The sequence below is a fragment of the Primulina eburnea genome, chromosome 12, assembly GCF_022965805.1.
Source record: "Primulina eburnea isolate SZY01 chromosome 12, ASM2296580v1, whole genome shotgun sequence".
NCBI lineage: Eukaryota > Viridiplantae > Streptophyta > Magnoliopsida > Lamiales > Gesneriaceae > Primulina > Primulina eburnea.
In genome coordinates, this window is record NC_133112.1 from 32430494 (window position 1) to 32452702 (window position 22209).

A 22209-nucleotide genomic window follows, 5' to 3' on the forward strand; every position below is an offset into this window, starting at 1 on the left:
TGGATATCTAATCAATCTCCAAAGTTGCTTCACACGAAGTGCTCAATTAAAATCCTCCATTATTCGAAAGCCCATCCCACCCTTCACTTTAGGCTTGCAAAGTAGATCCCAAGTCCGCCAATGAATTTTCCGCTTCTCATTTTCCATTCCACACCAGAAGTTGGCACTTTTCCTCTCAATCTCATCACAAATAGCCTAGTGTATTTTGAAACAGTTTATAGCATATGTTGGAATAGCCTGAATAATATATTTAATCAAAGTCTCCTTACCTTCAGTGGAGAAATATTTTTGTTCGCATCCTTGGATCCTTCTCACTACTCACTCCACAAGGTATCTAAACTGAAGCCACTTACTTTGCATAGATACAGTAGGGAGACCTAAATAAATCTCATGCTTCTGAACAACTGTAATAGTGAGAACCGATTTGATCATTTCCATCACTAGCAGGTTTGTATTTGGACTAAAAGAGAATGTCGAATTTTCGTACTTAATCATTTGATCTGAGGCTCGTTCATAGAGGTTTAAGCATTATTTTACTCGAGACCCCTCTTTCATTGTAGCCCTAAATAAAACAAGGTTGTCATTGGAGAAAAAAAGGTGAGACACTATCGGATAGGTTGAAGCAATCCTCACCCCTCGGATCAGTCCTCTAGTCTCATAATCGGTGAAAAGTCTAGACAGGCCATGGGCACATAATACGAACAAGTAAGGCGATAGAAGATCACCCTATCGTAGTCCACAGCTTGGAGTGATAGGACCAAACACTGCTTGATTTATCCAAAAAAAATATTTCACTGTCCGCACACACCCCATAATCTTATCAATCAATTCTGATGCAAAACCCAACCGAATCATCATAGCCTGCAAGAAACCTCATTCCACTCGATCATATGCTTTACTCATGTCTAGTTTAAGCATCGCATACACAACTTTTCCGGACTTTCTAGTAGGCATCCAGTCTATTGTTTCATAACCACAATGATATTATACGTGATCATTCTGCCCGGTATAAAAGCCTCTGGAAATCGTCAATCAATCTCGACATAACCGACCTTAGACGATTAGTTAACGCATGTGCCCCTATCTTGTAACAAACATTACAAAGACCTATTGTCTAAATTCTTTCATTAGCACCGGATTAGATGTTTTCGGTATCAAAGTGACAATGATTTCATTCCATCGATCAATAGGGGCCCCATCATGAAGAATATGGAGGACATCAGTAGTTGCATCCTCACCTACAATATGCCAGAATTTTTGATAAAAGAGCATAGACATTCCATCTAGACCTAGTGCTTTGTCTAGGTTCATATCGAATAGGGCTCTTCGGACTTCAAATTCCGTGAACGGAGGACAAAGAATAGAGTTCATATGTTCATCCACGGTTGATATTACAGTGCCTAAGACCGGCATCATATCGGCATCAGTAGGATTACCCGAATTGAACAAGTTGGTGAAATATTCAAGAACAATATATTTCATTTCATTGCTATTTGTACACCAATCTCCTTGAGATGAGACTAGTCTATTAATAGTATTTTGTACCCGTCGTTTGGACGCAGAGGTACGAAAAAATGGGAGTTACGATCCCCATTCTTCAGCCATGATACTCGACTTCTCTGCCTCCAGTATAACTCATCTTGGGTGCCAAGTTTTTCAACCTCAGTCTTGAGATCCTGTATTTGCGCAATGAATGACCAGCAATTCCAACTTGTTCGTAGATTCTGTAATTGCGTACCCAGTTCCTTAAGCTATTTGGGCATGCATTTAAATCAAGCATTAGACCAGTCCCGAAGCGCATTTATGCAATGAGTAGGTCTCATGTGAGACCGTCTCACGGATCTCAATCTGTGAGACGGGTCAACCCTACTCATATTCACCATAAAAAGTAGTACTCTTAGCATAAAAAACAATACTATTTCATGGATTACCCATATAAAGATCCGTCTCACAAAATTTGACCCGTGAGACCGTCTCACACAAGTTTTTGCCTTATGCAATTTAGGAGGCGTTCCTGGACTGACCTAGAATCAATTTGAACACCCCATCCTGCTTTAACTACATCACCACAATCTTTCTCCAAGAGCCAATATTTCTCAAACTGGAAAAAAACATGCTGGTTGCGGACCCGTTCCTGATAATGAGATTGAACCTCATTCAATTGGAGACATAGTGGTCGGTGATCTGAGTGGTAAAAGTCAAGAGATGTAGCTTGGGCAGCAAGGTAAAGTAGTCGCCAATTAATATTTCCCACGTATGTATCGAGTCGTTCAAAAATAAAATTTTCTGGTGTTCGTCTATTCTCCCAAGTAAATAAATCCCCAAGACAATGCAGATTTTCACAAAGTCCAAGTGTATCACGAAAATCTCATTTAAAACTCGAAATTTTAGTTTAAGATGACTGATGAGTTATCAGAGAAGACTATATGCAAATATAGTGTATACAAGAGAAGAATAATTTTATTTAAAAGGAGTAAATATTAGTTTCATGTGTAAATTTCATATAATATAATAATAATAATAATAATAATAATAATTTTGGAGATTAAAAGTAAGAATAGGAAGAGAGTTGAGAGAGAAATGAGAGGGGGGAGACATCGAGGATCCTGGACAAATCTTTTATGGGTCCTATAATCATGTCCCTTTTTTTTATATAAATATATATATTAGGTTGGACTTTAGCTGTGAATCTACAGAACACGATAAATTCATTTCATAATATCGTCTCGACGGTTGGAGTCTTGTGTTGGTGTTATTTCAGTAGTTTTAAATATACTATTAATATAATTGTGCAAAGTTCAAAATATTTGACAACAATAAATTTTCGTAACAAAAAATAAAAAATACTTTATCAGATATATTATATTTCATCTTATTCAATATTTTTTATATCATAAAATTTTTCGTAATGATTAACTCGTATCACAGATATAGACACTAACGAAACCAGCCACACTTGGCCAAAAAAAAAAATTATACGTGTATATATATATATATATATATATATATATGTAAGATACTATTATTATATGCTTAATTGTCTATATTGATCCAAAAAATTTTCCCCTTTTATAATTTGCAAACCCAAATTTTAGGCTCAATTTTTTTACATGTTATTAGTATCCAAGCTTACATTCTATAACCTTCCGTATATGTTCTCTTTTCACGAGTCACGAATATCATTCACTTTAATTAACAATCATTTTAGTTCATTTTAATTATTGTTTCATCTTTCATAGGCTCTAAAAAATCTAAAATGTCACCAAATTTTAGGTTCGTTTTTTTGTTCAATACTTGTTGATCATTCAATTTTTTTTATAATTTTATGCTTTTTTTAATCAATAATGAATTCATGTTTATTTTTCGAACATATATTTTATATTTTATGTCATATTTTGTTTTGATTTCGAATTTTGTACACACGATTGTTAGTCATTTTTCTGATGTTTTATCCTATTTATCTGTTCTGAATCTTATCAAAAAATTTAATTCTATAACAACTATATTTTTTCTGCAAAAATATCTTTATCAATTCTTTATTTTCTTCATCCATTTCATAATATCGCTATCTATATTTATATTTTCATAATTTTATCTAACATGAATGAAAATTACAACATATCTTTTATGAATTTTTTGAATTCTTCAAATATTGAAGAAAATTTATCTTCTCAAAATTCTAACTTTCGTCATATCCAATTCAAAATTTCTCAAATATTCCATATGTATCACAACGTACTCATAATTTTCAGATTCCTCCAAATTTTCCAATTAATCCGAATTATGTCCATCTAGCTCCATATATTATGTATCCTCGTGAGTATTTTTTGATTGAGTGAGTATCATGTGAGACCGTCTCACGGATCATAATTTGTGAGACGGGTCAACCCTACCCATATTCACAATAAAAAATAATACTCTTAGCATAAAAAGTAATATTTTTTTATGGATGACTCAAATAAGAGATTTGTCTCACAAATACGACCAATGGGACCATCTCACACAAATTTTTGCCTTTTTGATGATATGCAATCATATTTTCATGCGACTCCTCCTTACGAATTCATAATCCAGAAGCGTCCACAATTCTGTGTCCCCGATTTCACAGCTTATGTAAATAGTTACAAAATAAAATAATAAATTATTACTTTCAATTGTATTTCACTTCACTCCGGTTTAATTTAATTTCTGTCTCCCATTGATTATATTCTTAATTGGTCCAATCTGATATCATATAGGATTTATTCAGTTCCATTATCTCACCATTAATGGAACAGATCCAATCCAGTCACGCACATGAACTCACAAATCTCCACTCTCATCGTTACAAATCTACGGGAAGATTTGATTCCTAGTGCATGTTGGCATGATTTATGCCACAATGAGATACACTCCTATGATATAATACAAGATGTTCGTATGATTATCTGAAAATAAAAATACGTGAAACTCACAATATGATCATATGAACATCTTAGAGTTGTATTAACTTTTTGATTTCCGCTCCCTTGTGAGATCTAAGACAATCCGTATATCTATTGAAATCTAGTCTATCTTTCCAAGAAATTCATTGGATTCAATCATCAATTTGCTATGCTATATTCTCTGACCTTTTCTGTTCTTACAGTTTGAGTTTGAATTTGAATTGATTCTTTAAAAGTCCGATATCAAGTGGGCTGCTTTTATCTTCTCTCCCGTCAAGATGACTTCTCTCAACTTTCACAGATCAGGGATGCCCACCTGCTCAAGATTTTGAAGAACAATGGAACAAATTTGCAGAGTGGTGCAACAAGAATGAAGATCAGGATCGACTTGTGTTTGGCAAATTATATAAAAAATGGAGTTTCCATAACCAAACACTTGGAGGCACACACCAATATGAATGAGATATACTACCCTTCTTCACCTCTAACAACGCCCACGGTTCATTCAAAATTCACTGTGTGTGAACCTAATGTTTCTCCATAAGGCTTCGAGCCCGAGCTCGAAATATATCTTACAATGGGCTTAGGAGACATGATATTCATTTCCTCCAAGGGTTCCACAGTTTTCACTTAATCAATGAGTGTAATGTTAAGATGTTATATCATGGTTCCATATGAAATTACTACGAGAGATAAATTGTAAGGAATCTTTAAAGGCTCTGTCTCTGTATATCATAACACATACAAGTATGCCATTATTCATATCCCATTTATATCACTGCTGCAATTTTCTCTGAATTGATTTCAATTATTCTTTATGCAAGGCAAGATTTTTTTTTATTTTTAAAGTTTGACACATAAAATGTCAAGAAAATAATGGAGTAACTCTTGATCGAGAAGAAAACGGGGACTAGAAAGTAGAAATTGCATATCTATGCACACAAAACAATTCGATATGAAACAAATTCCCAAGAGAAGAAAATCAAAGAACCGTACCAAAAACGTTAAGCAGACAATTCATAGCCCTAAAAGTAATCGAAAAATTGTATAGAATTTTTGTTTACTATTTCTTCTGGAAGAGCTTGCTTTTGTTGTACTTGACTTTAATCCAGTTGACTCCGACGGATGCACCTTCCTTGACTTTTAGCGCCACCACCTTGGTCTTCTCAAGTCCGACGGCCGCCACCGCCTTGGTTTTCTGCACGCCGGTGGCGGTTACCTCCTTAGTTCGATCGAATTTCTCGCTAAATTTCTGCGACAGCTTGGGATTCGATCCGCCTAACCGCGACCGATTACCGGCGCCGTTGCTTCCTCCCCATGGAATATCGTTGGACGCCATGGAAATTTTTTGGTTTGCTTGAGAAAGAGAGCAGTTGAAAGTAGGTTTTCTAGAATTTTCGCAAAAGGAATTTTCCTCGTGGGCTTTTTATGCAAGGAAGGATTGAGGCGGGTCACGAAGTCTACGCGCCTACCTCAATTTACCTAAAACAATTTTATTATTATAAAACACCAATAAACATGTTATAAAAATATTTTGTATAAGCTTATCTCTACTAATTTATGTGAGACGATCTCACAGATCATATTTTGTGCGACTCATCTCTTATTTGGGTCATCCGTAAAAAATATTATTTTTATGCTAAGAGTATTACTTTTTATTCTGATTATCGGTAGGATTGTCCCGTCTCACAGATAAAGATTCGTGAGACCGTCTCACAAGAGACCTACTCTCATTATTATATTTTCGGATATGTCTCGAGTATTTATATAATTTTTATTTATTTGATTTAAAAATCTAAAAGATTGTTTTTTAAAAAAATTAAAATTATGAGAGATTTTATATATTATTATTGATTTTGTACATATATGTTTGAATTAATTTGTGAAATCGATGAGTTTCATTTTCTATCATATTATATAAAACTATGTAAAACTTTGTGTGAGACGGTCTCACGGGTCGTATTTTGTGAGACAGATATCTTATTTGGGTCATTCACGAAAAATTACTACTTTTTGCTAAGAGTGTTAATTTTTATTGTGAATATTGGCATGGTTGACCCGTCTCATAGATAAAAATTCGTGAGACCGTCTCACGAGCATAAAACTATTGTTTACAAGCCAAATTTTTAACTCGATTTTTTTACATTGTGTTTCCTTGTTAATGTTAAATAAATCATAATTTCATGCTAATTAAATTGTCGTTACATGTGGATATCCACACTTGGTATCAGTATCAAATTTCTTCACAAGAAATTATTTAACATAAAAAATTATTATGTGTTATATTATTATTGTTAACGAAAACCGAAAATATGTTGGACTCGAGACAGAGAAATTCTTTTACATTTGTTTCACATTCATCTTTGAATTGTTGAATTACAGTAGATCTATTGTGAGACAGTGTCATAAATATTTATTCATGATACGAGTTAATCACGACCATATTTACAAAAATAAGTAAGATATTTGGCATAAAAAAGTAGGCAAAAACTTATGTGAGACGGTCTAACGGGTCGTATTTTGTGAGACGAGTCTCTTATTTGGTTCATCCATGAAAAATTATTATTTTTTATGCTAAGAGTATTATTTTTTATTGTGAATATCGGTAGGGTCGACTCGTCCCACAGATAATGATTCGTGAGACCGTCTCACAAGAAACATACTCAAAAAAGTATGAGTGATCCAAATAAGATATCTATTTTACAAAATTAACTTGTGAGACTGTCTAACAAATTTATTTATTTATCTATGTATTTATTTTTGTAAATACCGAATGAGGATGAGGGTAATCAAAACTTTAATGGGTTCAGCTAAAATATAACTCATATTTTATAAGAAATATATTTTACAAAATTGACTCGTGAAACCATCGATGTACTTATCAATACTATATACACTAGTTTTATAAAGGTCGAGCATGACGAAGCTTGTCACGAAAATTTTATTGGTTGGTTCAATTAGTCATATGTCGATCTTTCTTAATTTTCCCCAACAATTAACTTCCTCGGTACTCCTCGGTTTCTCCATGCTATCTTCATATGCAGTTTTCTAATATTCCCTGAAGTTATATTCGTGAGACGGGTCTACTCGGTTCATACGTGAAATGAAAAATAATACTTTTGACATAAAAAAAATTATAATTTCCATTCAAATCAGCATATATCATCACGCGTACAAATATATATTTTATATAACATGTAATACTTTTAGGAAAAAAATCAGCATATTACACAATATTTATTCATAATACAACTAGAAAAATGATAATTTTGTTGTAAACAAAAATACTTTGGACATAAAAAATCAATAATTTTAATGAGTAAAATACATATAATTCAAATCAACATATATTATTCAATATTTTTTCATAACATATTTAATAAAAAAAAAATTATTTGCGACGAAACTTAATATTTTTTTTATATAAAAATAATATTTTATTTCCCCATTATGTCGCTTTCCCCTTCACATTCTTGTACTTTTAAAATTATGAATCTTCTACGAGAATATGTGTTTTTCTTTGGAAAAATATGTGTTCACTTTTTCATAATTTGGTACGTGTATGTTGTGAATTTGAAAATATTTTTGGTTGGCTTAATTTTTGTATTTTGTCAAGAAAATTAAAAATATTAATTTGCAATTTTGAAGATATGGAGATGATTGAAAAAAACATTTGTTGTGATTTGTTGAAGATATGATGGAGATATTTGAAAATATTATTTAGGATAAGACAAGATACTGTCGTAAGACGATGGAGTTCTTATTCATTTTGAAGATGAGACCGTCTCACGGATCTTAATTTGTGAGACGTGTCAACCCTATCCATATTCACAATAAAAAGTAATACTCTTAGCATAAAAACTTATACTTTTTCATGGATGACCCAAATAAGAGATCCGTCTCACAACTACGACCCGTGAGACCGTCTTACACAAGTTTTTGCCTTTGAAGATTCTCGAGCGTGATCATATGCATTGAGTGTGGTCATATGTGGTCGAGGGAGGAAAAGGAAAATCTCTAGACAAAAACTTGTGTAAGACGGTCTCACGGGTCGTATTTGTGAGACGGACCTCTTATTTGGGTCACCCATTAAAAGTATTACTTTTTAGGTAAAAACTTGTGTGAGACGGTCTCACGGGTTATATTTGTGAGACGGATCTCTTATTTGGGTCATACATAAAAAAGTATTACTTTTTATGCTAAAAGTATTACTTTTTATTGTGAATATGGGTAGGGTTGACCCGTCTCACATATTAGTATCCGTGAGACGGTCTCACATGAGTCCTACTCTACTTTTTATGCTAAGAATATTACATTTGATTGTGAATATTGGTAGACTTGACCCGTCTCACGGATTGTGATTCGTGATACGGTCTCACATGAGACCCACTCAAATCTCTAAGAAAAAACTGACGGCTGAAACATCGATACTACAACTAATTAAAAATCTCTCATTTTTTCCATTTACGTGACTTCTATGACCAAAAATTTATACACATGATTTAGACATTTCTAGCAAGTTCCGTGATTTTTTTATTTAGTACTTCAATTTAAATTAAAAAATATATTATTTTTTTTATCGATAAAGAGAAATATTTATTTTATTATATTTTGATCAATATTTTAGCTGTGCGTATAATTTATTTATTGACTTGTAATTTTACTAAATATAATTTTAATATTAAATATTGAATTGTAGATAAAGAAAAAATATATAAATTTAGTATATATTTATAAATATTTTGAAAATATATTATTTTTGAGTGTATAATTAACAATTTATATACATATATTTACATTATTCAATAACTAATAGTTATATCATTTCTATACAAATATTTAAGGGTAAAATCAATCTTTTTAGTTAGATTATATACCAACTAAATCATTTACGATAATTCATTTACTAATTTTTCAATTTATCAATAGTTCGAAAATCAAAATGAAATATAATGTCAAATTGAACATCAATAATAAAAATTTCAGAGACATTTATATTATTATTATTATTATTATTATTATTATATTAATTAATAAGCAACATAGATTCCCAATTATTTAAATTATCTGTCTCCAATTATAATTTTCTTGTTTTTGAGTTACAATGGTAAAAATATAGCATCTTTCGAGGGGAACAATGCAATTTATCGAGTAAACTTATCACCTGAGTCGCTTTTCTTTCCTGTCAAGAACGCGACAACCGAAACCCTAATTGAGTTGAGCATTTTTATCGACAACAAAATCTCATTAAATTGTCCAACTATAGTGTTTTTGGAGAGTGTATCTTTCGATTTTGAATTTGTTTTTCATTACTGTTTGATTTTTCGGAGTAGGTTTTGGAAGCTTTTTGGTTTATCGGCAATGTCAGATACTTCGAGGTCTCGGGTCACAATAACACTTGGACGCACTGGTCAGGTAGTAATTTGTTCAATACTTTCGAATGTGATCAATGATATCACGGATTTGCGCTTCCAAGATGGATGATGCCAGTATTTAGCCAAGTGAAGACTTTCTCATACTTTGATTAATTATTTATGTTCAATAACGCGCCGATTGGAAATTGTGGGAAAGATGCTGGGTGTTTTTTCTTTCTTCCCGGATTTATGGGTTTTATGGACTTTTGCATTTTCTCAGTGATATGTGGCATCATGTTCTTATGTTATGTGTATTTTGTAGGTGGTGAAAAGGGATGGGAGTTCATTTGATAGTGCTTATGCTGATGTTCAGCCACATGCTGGAACCAAGCGATCAGTTAGAGAAAGGCTTGGAAATTACGTAGATTCATCTGCACAGTTCAATAACAAGAGGTGTGCAGTGCTTAAATTAACTATTGATGTTCCTTAGTTCCGATATTATTGCCCGATGAGACACTTTTTGTAGTTGTTTCGAATTGGTTGCCAGTGCTAAATTCGCTTTTAGCAAGAATACGGACACTAAAAAACTGCAGATATTGTTGTAAAATGTTTGCTGGGCAGATCCAAATTAATTTTTGTTATTATGCTTTGCAGAATGAGGGGAGATGGTGGAGCTATGATTGATGCTGATGGTAATTGGCTTCTTCTCGAATGGTTAAGATTCCTTCTTGTTGCTAAAGTTATTGCTAGAAAATAATATGATTTGCTTCATTGTTTCATATTTCGATTGGATAAAAGATATCCATCTAAGTAGAGATGATCTCCGCTACAAAATCATTCAAAAAAATATGCGCAAGCAAAGTCATAGCAGACTGCAGGATGGAGAAGATCTTCGCAACATCCTCTCGAGGCCTGCACAATCTTCAACAAATAGTGTATCTTTATGGGAAAAGCTGCCTGAACCAAAGGACACTAGACCACGTTATTTGGAACCGAAAGATAGTAGACAGCACATTCCAGGCCCTATGGATGACAGACTGTTAATGTCAGCCTCCAGGAGTTCTAGCCAGCACTTACCATTACCTAAGGTTCAGCAACTTCTCAAACCTAGGGTACAACTTGTGCCCGATGCCAGAGAAAGTGGACGAATCAGTCTTGAGCCAAAGGATAGCAGACATCGTATGCTAGAGATTAGTCGTTCTAGTATGATATCTGATGTGCATGGCCCAAGAACTGCAAGTAATGTATCTAAGATGGAGCCAGGGATTTCTTCTTCTCCCTGGACTTTGGATCATTTAAGGCGAAGATCACCGCCCGAGGAAGCTTTGATGACTTCTAGAGGTATTCCTGCACATGTAAGAGATGAAGAATCAAAGAGAATATATGCTGTTAGAACATTGGGTGATACCAGGTCGAGTACACTTAAAGATGCTTTCGAGTTTTCAAGACCCACAAGTTCTTCATCGTACTTGGCGAAAATGGCTCCACCTGTTGGACCAATGAAGACCAGGGCGCCAATTGTCTCAACACATCCTTTACCTAGCAATCACGCACCGAATACTTCATATGTGGTACCGTGTACATAAAATTTCTTGTCTTCTCCTGAGAAATTTTTTTTGTAGCGCTTCCCACAAAGCTGAGTTGTCTTAATTGCTCTATTAATTGGTATACCACATGGTTGAGTGTGGTTGTCCGTGTGAAAGTTTGTCTTTACTGTTTATTTTGTATCTTCGCATGTGAAGAAGGCACTTGTTTGGATTCCATAAGATGAATGATTTATTAGATGTTTATGGTTTTCAAGAACTATGAGAAAAGTTGGTTTCTTCACCAGGACGGACATTATTTTTTGGCTGCTAGAATATTGGCTGCAATTCAGATCCGCTGCACAATATACTTTGAATCTTTTAAAAAAGCATGTTTTATCCAAATCCTATTTATTTGTCTAAGTTTAGATTAGTTGCTGGGATGGCTGTTTCTGGGAACTTTAAAAAGTCGTAGTTTTTTCCCCAAGCTTTTATGATCTCAAAGCTTGCACCTGGGGGCATCTTATATTCTATATGACTTTATAATGTTAAAGAGTATTCTCCCTTTGACTGTTTGATTTATATGTGTTAAAAAGTTTCATTTCTCACAAATCAAGGATTACAAACAATTCTTTGCTGCATTTGATATTGAGCATATATTCATATCAATGCTATGATGTCCTTATGGATGATTTATGATTCCGGGGAAATGAGTTCTCATCAAACTACGCTCACCTCACACTCACACATGATAAATCCTCCACAAACCAATGGAACAGTGAATGACATTGACAACTTCTGGTATTCAAGAAAAGTTTTAAGACGTGGTTGAACTTTGCAGCTTTACAAAGAAGGATTCCATATTTGTTTAATCATTATATTTATGCTTGCAGGTGGATGATCACACTACAATTGACATCTTTCTGAGGTCACTGGGCCTTGAAAAGTTTGCCATTACTTTTAAGGCTGAGGAGGTGTGTAATCTTTGAAGATTTTAATTCTTCTTTCTTTTCATTAATGGCACACACGTTTTCTTTTACTTTCCAGAAGTCTTTATTTATTTATAAGAACTAAAGAATCTGAAGAGAAATTATCATATTACAAGAATGATGAAGTACCAGGCTTTTATTTGCATTCACTCCTTATTTATTTTTTAGGCTGAAGTAATTTATGTGATCCGGTCAATTAATTGACGACTTATTTTTTGGGTGCTCGGTGCTCCGCTCCATATATCATTCTAATCATTTTAATTTCTAATTTTTTTGCCATGCATTTTCTGTTCTGCCATTCTTTTCATAAAATAGACGTGCTTCTATTCTCTATTACCTAAATAGAAGTTTCTTTCTGCAGGTGGATATGTATTCTTTGAAGCGGATGACTGACAGTGACCTTAAAGTGTTGGGAATACCCATGGTAATAGCTTTGTCAATATCTGATATTTCATGTCTTATTGCACGTTGATCCATGGTAATTTTTAGATTTGTTGTGCATTCTTCCTCAGATTGTGCCATGTGGGCAGAAAGACGAGAGGCAGAGTGAATAGCAATTAGCTGATGTAGACAGTGGTGTACCTAGTACTATGGTTGTTCGTTAAATCACATTGCAGACCTTACCTTGGGCGATTGTTCGCTCACAAATGAAAACATTTTCAAATTTGATTTATGATTTTTACTGAAAAAACAAGTATCAACCCTTTCTATCCATGAGACTGAATCACCCACAACTCTGACACCCCACTGGTTTGCTCCCGTTGGTTACTGGGTGCATAAAAGCACATGGATTCTACTCTCTTATAAATATATAGCTTTCTTGTGGGTAAATGCTAGTGAATATTATAACAAAACTTGGTCAGTTGTTAGAATCAACTAGTCTTCTAATTGTTTTGCTGGAAAATAGAAATCCTTCAATTGTTGAAAGATGCATCTCATGAATCTAATTTTCAACCAAAATGGTGTTTCTCTTAGGTCTATCTTTCTTATTTTTCTTACTTATTGAAGGCTCTAAATTTGTAGGGACCAAGGAAGAAAATCATGCTTGCACTGCAACCTCGTCTCAGAAGGCCAGCATGATAGTTGCTCTCGATGCAAATGAGATTTGTGTGAAGCAATTGCACCATTCTAGGACGAAATACGATTTTTTAATGCAAATCTTGTCTTGATTTGCCCGTCAATCGTGTTGAAATTTACTATCCCTTTAAGATCATTTTATTGAGGTTGATGATATAATCAAGAAAAGGGTCGAACAATAACTGACTTATCATGGTATCTGCGTTGCTAAAAGTGATTGTTTTGATTATAACTTCTTGTGACATGAAGAGTGTTTGCTTCTTAATGGTTGCAAAAAGTGTTCTTTTGTAAATTCTGTTGCAATTTAGGTAAGTGTTGGAAATTTAACTTTTTAAATTGATCGATACCGCGTCATAGTCGGTCTTATCAATGATCGATGTAGATTGATGTAGAAGACCTTAAGATTGAAATTTCCTCTGAAAAGGCAGTATACAATGCTCGCTTGGAAAGTGAAGTTCAAAAAATCAGTTGGTTTAGTGTATCATTTGAGGCAAATAGGAGTATAATAGCAAATGGCTCTTTCCTGTTGCTTGCAATGACTGATGGTTGGATATAAGTCGAGTTGAACAGATTCATGTGAGCCTATTGAGGAGGGTGGCTTGACCTCGGGACTGAAAGTTGGACTCAAAAGGTAAAGTCGAACCTATCTCTAAGGGCACTGTTTGAACTCATTCAACATCTGGTACGTTGATAATTTTGACAGATAATTTCGTTGTATATTTTTGAATAAAACCAAATTGACTTCTCAAATAGGGAATAGACATGAATTTGAATTTTATTGAATTTGAACCCAACCACAGTTCCTTTGAAACCAGGGTTTGATTATCTGATAAAGAGTTACGTTCAACGCATATAGATCATCCAAACAGAAACAGAAACTTCATAAATTTTTTAATGAAAGAGGACCCCAAAACTGAATAGAGAATAAATTCAGCTTACCATTTGAATAGACGCTTGTATTTGCTTCTTGCACGAGATAATAAAAACAAATATAAGATAATACACAAATTTCTTCCATAGTGAAAATTAAAAAAGAATAAGTTACCGTTTGATTTGAATACTGGAAAATATATTGACTGTGCCCAAATAGAGATGGAAATTGAGGAGATGAGAATGGATCGTATGAAATTTGACTGTTGTTGTGATGGTATATATTTCATTTCCCATGTGCTGGGGTGAGGCCATCTTGTGCATTTTTCCTTTCTTTTGGCTCCTTTTGTACCTAGCAAATCCAAACAAGTGAAATATTTACTGTATAATGAGTATATGAATAAAATGTTGAATAGAAAACTGAAATTTCAGCTTTTCCTTTTCATTTTCCTTTTCCATTTCTATTTCCATTTCCATTCATTTCCATCTCCAATGTCGTGTAATATTTGTATTTGTAACTCCATTGTTTTAGCATTAAGTGGGTTACATATGTATACTTCATCTATATTACCATCACTTGGAATATCATCACACGATGTCAAATTCTGCATAAGGTTGGAGATTTCATCTTTAGTGGTGTCAACCAATCTATATAATCTTTTTCCCACATCTTCATGAGATTTGCTCAATTGAGTTAGATCAATAATCGATCTCATTATCTAGTTGACAAACACCATCTCAGATACATGACCGTCGCCGCCGCCACTATCTTGAAAATCATGGTTAAATTTGTCTTATGTTTTTCATCAATCTCTTCAAAATATAACAATTGGGTAAAACAATGACATCTATACAATTAAACACCATCATAACATGTTTACACAAATCTCCATTGTCTCAAACTTATGCCAACTGCACTTTATTTCATAATTCTGCTTATTGAACATCACGTACCGAATATTTGAGTTTTCATCATGAAATTTTACTTTGATCTCAATCTAATTTCATTCATTACCAAAACAAGATGATGGTTCAATATATTTGCAATTCAAGGAATTAGCCAATTCAATTTTAAGTAACTTGTAAATGGAAATTGTGTAAACATCAACAACTTGAATCAACCATGGATGATCAAAATCTGTAAAGGCTTACCACGACGACGACGAGTATTCTTAGTCTTCTCTTTCATCGGCCAATTATTTTGAATTTTTGTATAATTCAACACAAATTCATAAAAAGAATTCATTTTATTAATTGTTTTTTTAAACCATGTTTGTGACCTCACTCTTCGATGTAACCAAAATTCTCACACTAAACCTTTCATTGCTAAAAGCATAAACCAATTTTTTTTCTAATACTATACATCTCATTCAATCATTTATCATCATTCAAATTATATGTATCAATTTCATATTTCCAAATGACCTCAAATTCAGCTTCAGATTCACAATAAGTCATGCATTTATACCACAATATTTTGAAATTTGAATTGCCATTTGAACTCCCAAATTATGAAAGAGTATTTTGATTTATATGTCATTGACATAAAAGATGATGTGAATGTGAAAAAACTGTTAATAGCATTCATCACGGATAAATTGGTCCGAAAAAATAGTTTGAGGTTGCTTCTCACTCGTACAATCAAGAAATGTTGTAAACAACCATTTAAAAGAACTTTCTGTCTCATCTGACATAAACACCAACCCAAACATCATATTCTGTATATGGTGATTTATACCAACAAATAGAGCACAAGTCAAATTATACTTATTTTTCTATAGGTTCTATCAATCGACATGACATCACTAAATATTCATAATCAACCACACATTTATAGTCCCTAAAGAAAAAATTCTCTAATATATCGTCATCATCCAATTGCACATTCAAATAAATTAATTCTCCTTACTCGTTTTATCTATACAATATTGAATAAATAATGCAGTTGCATCTTCATTCTCAACTTCGATATGTTTTTTCAGCCAACTCATATGGTTATATACATCATTTCCAATAAAACCTAAATTTTTTGGCCTACATGTTTCATTTTCCGTAAAATAAACAATATTAAAAACAAATATTCCAGTATTTACCATAGTTTCAAGAGTATATTTTTTTGGCATGTAATATATTGCATGCTGAACTTAACAAGTGAGTCTGATCAGGTGCAAATATATTATGATTATGCTCTTCCAAACATATTTTATCAATAAAATTTTAAAATATTGGTTTGAGATATTAAATATGTGGAGACAATTGAAGAAAATATTTTTTATAATATGTTTTGCGATTTGTTGAAGATATGATGAATATATTGAAAGATATTCTCTTGAAAACTACTTAGACTCGTTTACAAGTCAGTCAGATATTTTCTACGTTGATCTACACAAGAAATCCGAGCAATTACATTTTTTGACTACATTAGCTTACATTTCAAACTTGTGATTTTAATATCATCCAGCTGCAAGATCAAATTTGTTGTAGATACAACATAATAAAATTAAAATTTGGATTTGGATTTAATATTATATAACTCGAAACGTCAACCTAAATGTAGGAATATGTGATACTTTTTTGAAATATTTTCTTTACGAGCCGCATCCTTTGAAATCTCGCTTTCAAAAATAAATGAATGGAGAATCCACTCTATTGACGTAACATAAATTGAATTCAACTTATGCATAAAATAATAATAATAATAATAATAATAATATTAATAATAATAATAACATTTAAAATTATATATGTTGGAAACTGACAATGAAACAAAATCCAAAATACAGGAAATAAACGTGAATATATGCAAAACAAACAGTATTACATAAATCAAAACAAACTCGACAATGTAAGATACGTGAAGCAGAGTATTTGAACAAAGTAAAGTAAACTGATAATATTTTTGAGAAAATCGATAATTAACTAAATTCCGCCTGAAATTGATAAACTCCAGACTTAAATCTTATTATGTCGAAACGGGTTAGCAGAATGAGCGGCTCATCTTGGACATATCGGAATATTGTCAACACAACCCACTAATTTTTATTTATATTTCACGGGTCGAGACGAGCCTACAACTCACCATTTGTCAATCTTGGACATATCGGAATATTGTCAATCTATAATTATAGATTGACAAAATAATTGTAATAACAAACAAATATATCGAATTCTATAACAAAGTATAATTCCTTAAAAAATATTCGTAACTTCCACGTGATGTTTGTGATCGGCACCATACATGAGTTTCCTGTTAATAAGCACAAAACCACTACTTTGGGAAACTCAAATCATACATTCATTTGATATCTAAAACGTAACATATGTTAAATAAAAAACTAACATATGAAATGTAAGACAATGATTAAGTGAAATCTTTATCGTGTGTGGATTTTGAAAATGAAAACAGCTATTTATAATTTTATAGGCTTTAAAAACCACATCAAAAGTCTTACAAAATTCATTTTGCAATTTAAAACATAATGAGTAGGTCTCTTGTGAGAAGGTCTCACGAACCTTTATCTGTGAGACGGGTCAACCCTACCGATATTCACAATAAAAAATAATACTCTTAGCATAAAAAAATTAATATTTTTTATGGATGACCCAAATAAGATATCTGTTTCACAAAATACAACATGTGATACCGTCTCATACAAGTTTTTTCAAATATAATTACTCCTAATATTAACTCAAAAATGTGGAAAATCAAATTTACTCACACATTCATAAATAACAAATTTTCATTCCAATTTAATTTTCAAAATCCCATGTTTCAAAATAAAATAAAGACAAACCAGAAACTTAATTACTTTTTAGTTTGATTACTTCCAAACATGGCCTTTTTATGAAGGGGCTTGCCGGATTCGCTGAAGTGGGGCCTAAAATGATGACGCAAAAATATACTCCTATTAATTAATATAAGATAATAAATTCTCAAGCAATCGAAAAGAAGAAAAATATCCAATTTCAAAAAAAAGAAAAGAAAAGAGAACAGTAATTCATGGCTTCTTCTTTTCGTTAGATAATTCTAGCTGCCCTTTTACTCTTCTTCTTGGCTAAGGGAATTTTGAAACTTGATCACATCGTATATTTTAAGTACATTGCAATTTTAATTAGGTTGTTCATAAATCGTCTTTTGGTCGTTATTTTTGTTTACCTTGTTCTCCCCGGCAATATGACAGTTTTGTTACAAGATCGAAAATATTTAGAGTAGGTTTCTCGTGAGACAATGTCACGAATCTTTATCTGTGAGACGAGTCAACTCTATCGATATTCACAATAAAAAGTGATAATCTTAACATAAAAATTAATATTTTTTCATGGATGACTCAAATAAGAGACTCGTCTCACAAAATATGACCTGTGAGATCGTCTCACGCAAGTTTTTGCCAAATATCTATCATTATTGACTATAATAAACTAGAGTGGATTTAAATAAATCTATGAATTTTAATTAGAAAATTAAAAGTTGGGATATTAAAAATATATGCTAAATATTATGTCAATGAAGAAAAAAAAATTTCAAACACAAAATCCGATTGCTCTCGAACTGGACGGTTGCTGAGATATTTTGTTTTAATTCGGCGGGACTCATAATGCATACGTCACTTGGCTGATGCAATGGGTTGCGTAAAGCTTCTGACGTCACGAATGACGTCGCAACCATGACATCATAGCGTTTCATAGTATGGGGCCCACCGCTGACAAGTGTGATGATATCTTTATGTTGGTGAGCCTATAAAAATTGAGGTTTTCTTTTAATTTTACCAAACTAATTTGCTAGTGATTAAGAAATGGAAGAAATGCAAACGAGAATTCCCCATATCGTAGTCCTCCCGTACCCCGGCCAAGGCCACATAAATCCCCTCCTCCAATTCGCCAAACGCCTCGCCTCGAAGGGCGTCAAGGCCACCGTAGCCACCACCCACTACACCGTCAAATCCATCCAAGCCGCCGGTATCGCGGTGGAGCCGATCTCCGATGGGTTTGACCAAGGTGGCTTCACTCAAGCACAAAATGAAGATTCTTACCTCAAGTCATTCAAAGAAAATGGGGCCAAAACGCTCTCACAACTCATCCAAAAGTACCAAGACACTAGCCTCCCCGTAACTTGCATAATCTACGACTCGTTTTTCCCATGGGCTCTTGACGTAGCCCATCAACATGGCATACTGGGCGCGTCGTTTTTCACAAACTCGGCCACCGTCTGCGCCATTTTTTGCCACTTACACAATGGTGCGCTAGCGTTACCCGTGAATGTCGATGACGACGAGCCTTTGGTGCTGCCCGGTTTGCCGCCATTGAAGGCGTGCGATGTGCCTGGTTTCATCAAGGCACCCGAAAGCTACCCCGCTTACCTGGCTATGAAATTGAGTCAGTTCTCCAACTTGCAGAAGGCAGATTTTGTTTTTGCCAATTCGTTCCAAGAGTTGGAAGGCAAGGTATTACATTAATTTTTTTTACTCTTTATCATTTTCTTACTTAAAAATTCATCAGAGAGCCACACCCGACTAGTAAAACCTATTTTTTATATTAAGATTTCAAATTAATTGCTGTTGTTTCTAAATATATTTTGGGTATGTTTGGTGTGGATGATAAATAAAGGATAGATTATTAAACTCATGTTTGTCTCATTTTTTATGGGTCCACTTAATCAAAGTGTTCATGATAAAAAAAACCTACTTGCTTGAAAAGATATCACATTGTTTTGGAAGGATTGACAATCCAATTATATATCCTTACATTTAGTTTTGAAATCAATCTAATTAATTATCCTATCTTACACACCAAACATAACCTTTTGAGTAGACTTTTTCATCCGGTGTTCTGACGTACGAGTACTCTTAGACTTTTTCATCCGGTGTTTTGACATACGAGTACTCTTCCTAAAATAGTATGACATATCCGGTCAATGTAATAAAATATATTAACAAAGTTGATGATTTGTATCACCTTTTCTAATATAATAATATCTTTAGAAAAGCCACATTATACTAATCTCTGATCTCTCGTTCCTACCCAGCTTGCAATTAATGAAATATAATAATAATCACCGGCCATCTGTCTTTCTTTGTTTTTTTTTTTAATAAAAGGAGGCGAAGAGTGTAGCAAAGTCATGGCCAGCCAAACTCGTAGGACCAATGGTACCATCCTACTACCTAGATGGAAGGATCGAAGGAGACAAAGGCTACGGAGCCAGCCTATGGAAACCACTGAGTGGGCACTGCACAAAATGGCTCGCAACCAAACCACCGAGATCAGTCGCATACATATCCTTCGGCAGCATGGTTGAATTAACCTCGAAACAAACCGAAGAAATAGCATACGCACTAATGCGTAGCAACGTACAATTCCTATGGGTCTTAAGAGACACCGAACGCCACAAACTTCCGACACAGTTCGTCGACGCCACCGAACATAGAGGGCTAGTCGTGTCATGGTGCAACCAGCTCGAAGTTCTGGCGAATGGAGCCGTCGGTTGCTTTGTGACGCACTGCGGATGGAACTCGACGGTTGAAGGGCTGTCGTTAGGCGTCCCGATGGTGGCTATCCCGCAGTGGTCGGATCAAATGACTGATGCAAAGTTTATAGAGGAGGTGTGGGGGGTGGGGGTCAGGTGTAGAGAGGATGAGTTTGGTGTAGTCAGGAGTGAAGAGTTTTTGTTTTGCTTGAAAGAGGTGATGGAAGGGAAGAAAACCGAGGTTGTGAGGAGAAATGCTAGAAAATGGAGAGATTTGGCTAAGGCGGCTGTTGGTGGAGAGGGGAGCTCGGATAAATGTATCGATGAATTTGTGACAAGATTGAAGATCGCGAAGAACAAAAGGGGGAAAGAGTAACAATTTTTTCAAAAAAGGGATGCTAAATAAATAGTTTGTGATTTATTGTTCTTTCTTTCCATATATTTCTAATATCGAATTTGAATATGTGGTTGAACATGTGATGTGCTTTTTTTATATCAGATTATCAACTGATAATTTCGTCATGTCAGATAATTTTTCAAATTTATGTGATATTTATCAGATGATTAACTGATCATCTCGTATAAAAAGTGCACAAATGATCTAAATTATTCTAATACCATAGTATTTGTGGATTTTGTGAGTATTTAGTATAGGTATTATTAATTAAAAAAATTAGTATTTCTAAATCTAGTTTTACATACATATATATGTTTGATGCATAATAAATTATCGCTTTCTTTAGACATACGATTCAAAATTTTAAAATCACTAATGTCATTGTTTGCATATAACGTGTTACATAGACAATATGCGTGTCTTCGGTTTATATATTTTTTATTGTGTGGATGTATGCATTGTTTGTTTGTACGATTTTTCTAATTAATTTTATTTATATTAAAATCAATATTTTCATAATCGGATCGATAAAATAATCATTTTATCTTAGAAAATGATTTCGATTGAACCTCTTATTGAACCGACGGTTGGATTAGAAAACTGTTGTATTATATAAAATAATAATATAATATAATAAATAATATATTTAAAATTCTAAATATTTTAATGTGTGTATATATAAATAATAAATAAGATATATTTATCCAAGTTTAAAATTTCAACAATATATATATAATCTAATATAAATCAAAATAAGATATAATATTATTAAAATAATATTTTTAATAAATCTCAATATCAAAATAATCATATATATAACCAAAAAATAAAATTTGAATATAAAAAATAATTTCTTTTAAAGAAAAATTAAAAAAAATTGGTTTTTACAAAAATTAAATGTTCGAACCGGTCGACCAATTCTTGATTGATTTTGATCGATTTTGGCCGGTTTTGACCAGTTTTACAAGTCAAACGATTTTTTCCCACAATTCCCTGTCAATCCGTCCGATTTGAAAACAATGTTTCAAATAAAGATAATATCATAATCATTAAATTAATGTCGAACTTAAATTTCTATAATAAAATAAAATAAAACTCAGACTAAAACATCATTT

At 33.1% G+C, this 22209-nt stretch overlaps 2 protein-coding genes across 2 annotated transcripts; both read left to right on the top strand.

The window, feature by feature from the left end:
• Nucleotides 1–9556: 9556 nt before the first annotated feature.
• Nucleotides 9557–13632, top strand: LOC140807219 (uncharacterized). The gene is made up of 8 exons (XM_073163972.1): nucleotides 9557–9640; nucleotides 9758–9839; nucleotides 10101–10231; nucleotides 10433–10470; nucleotides 10577–11349; nucleotides 12195–12275; nucleotides 12652–12714; nucleotides 13314–13632. Exons 2-8 carry the CDS (start codon nucleotides 9786–9788, stop codon nucleotides 13368–13370), a joined length of 1197 nt encoding a protein of 398 aa, XP_073020073.1. The 5' UTR covers nucleotides 9557–9640; nucleotides 9758–9785; the 3' UTR covers nucleotides 13371–13632.
• Nucleotides 13633–18993: 5361 nt separating this feature from the next.
• On the top strand, nucleotides 18994–21188 carry LOC140808258 (UDP-glycosyltransferase 74B1). The gene is made up of 2 exons (XM_073165331.1): nucleotides 18994–19678; nucleotides 20330–21188. The coding sequence occupies exons 1-2, from the start codon at nucleotides 19031–19033 to the stop codon at nucleotides 21071–21073; spliced, it is 1392 nt and encodes a 463-aa protein (XP_073021432.1). The 5' UTR covers nucleotides 18994–19030; the 3' UTR covers nucleotides 21074–21188.
• Nucleotides 21189–22209: the final 1021 nt, after the last annotated feature.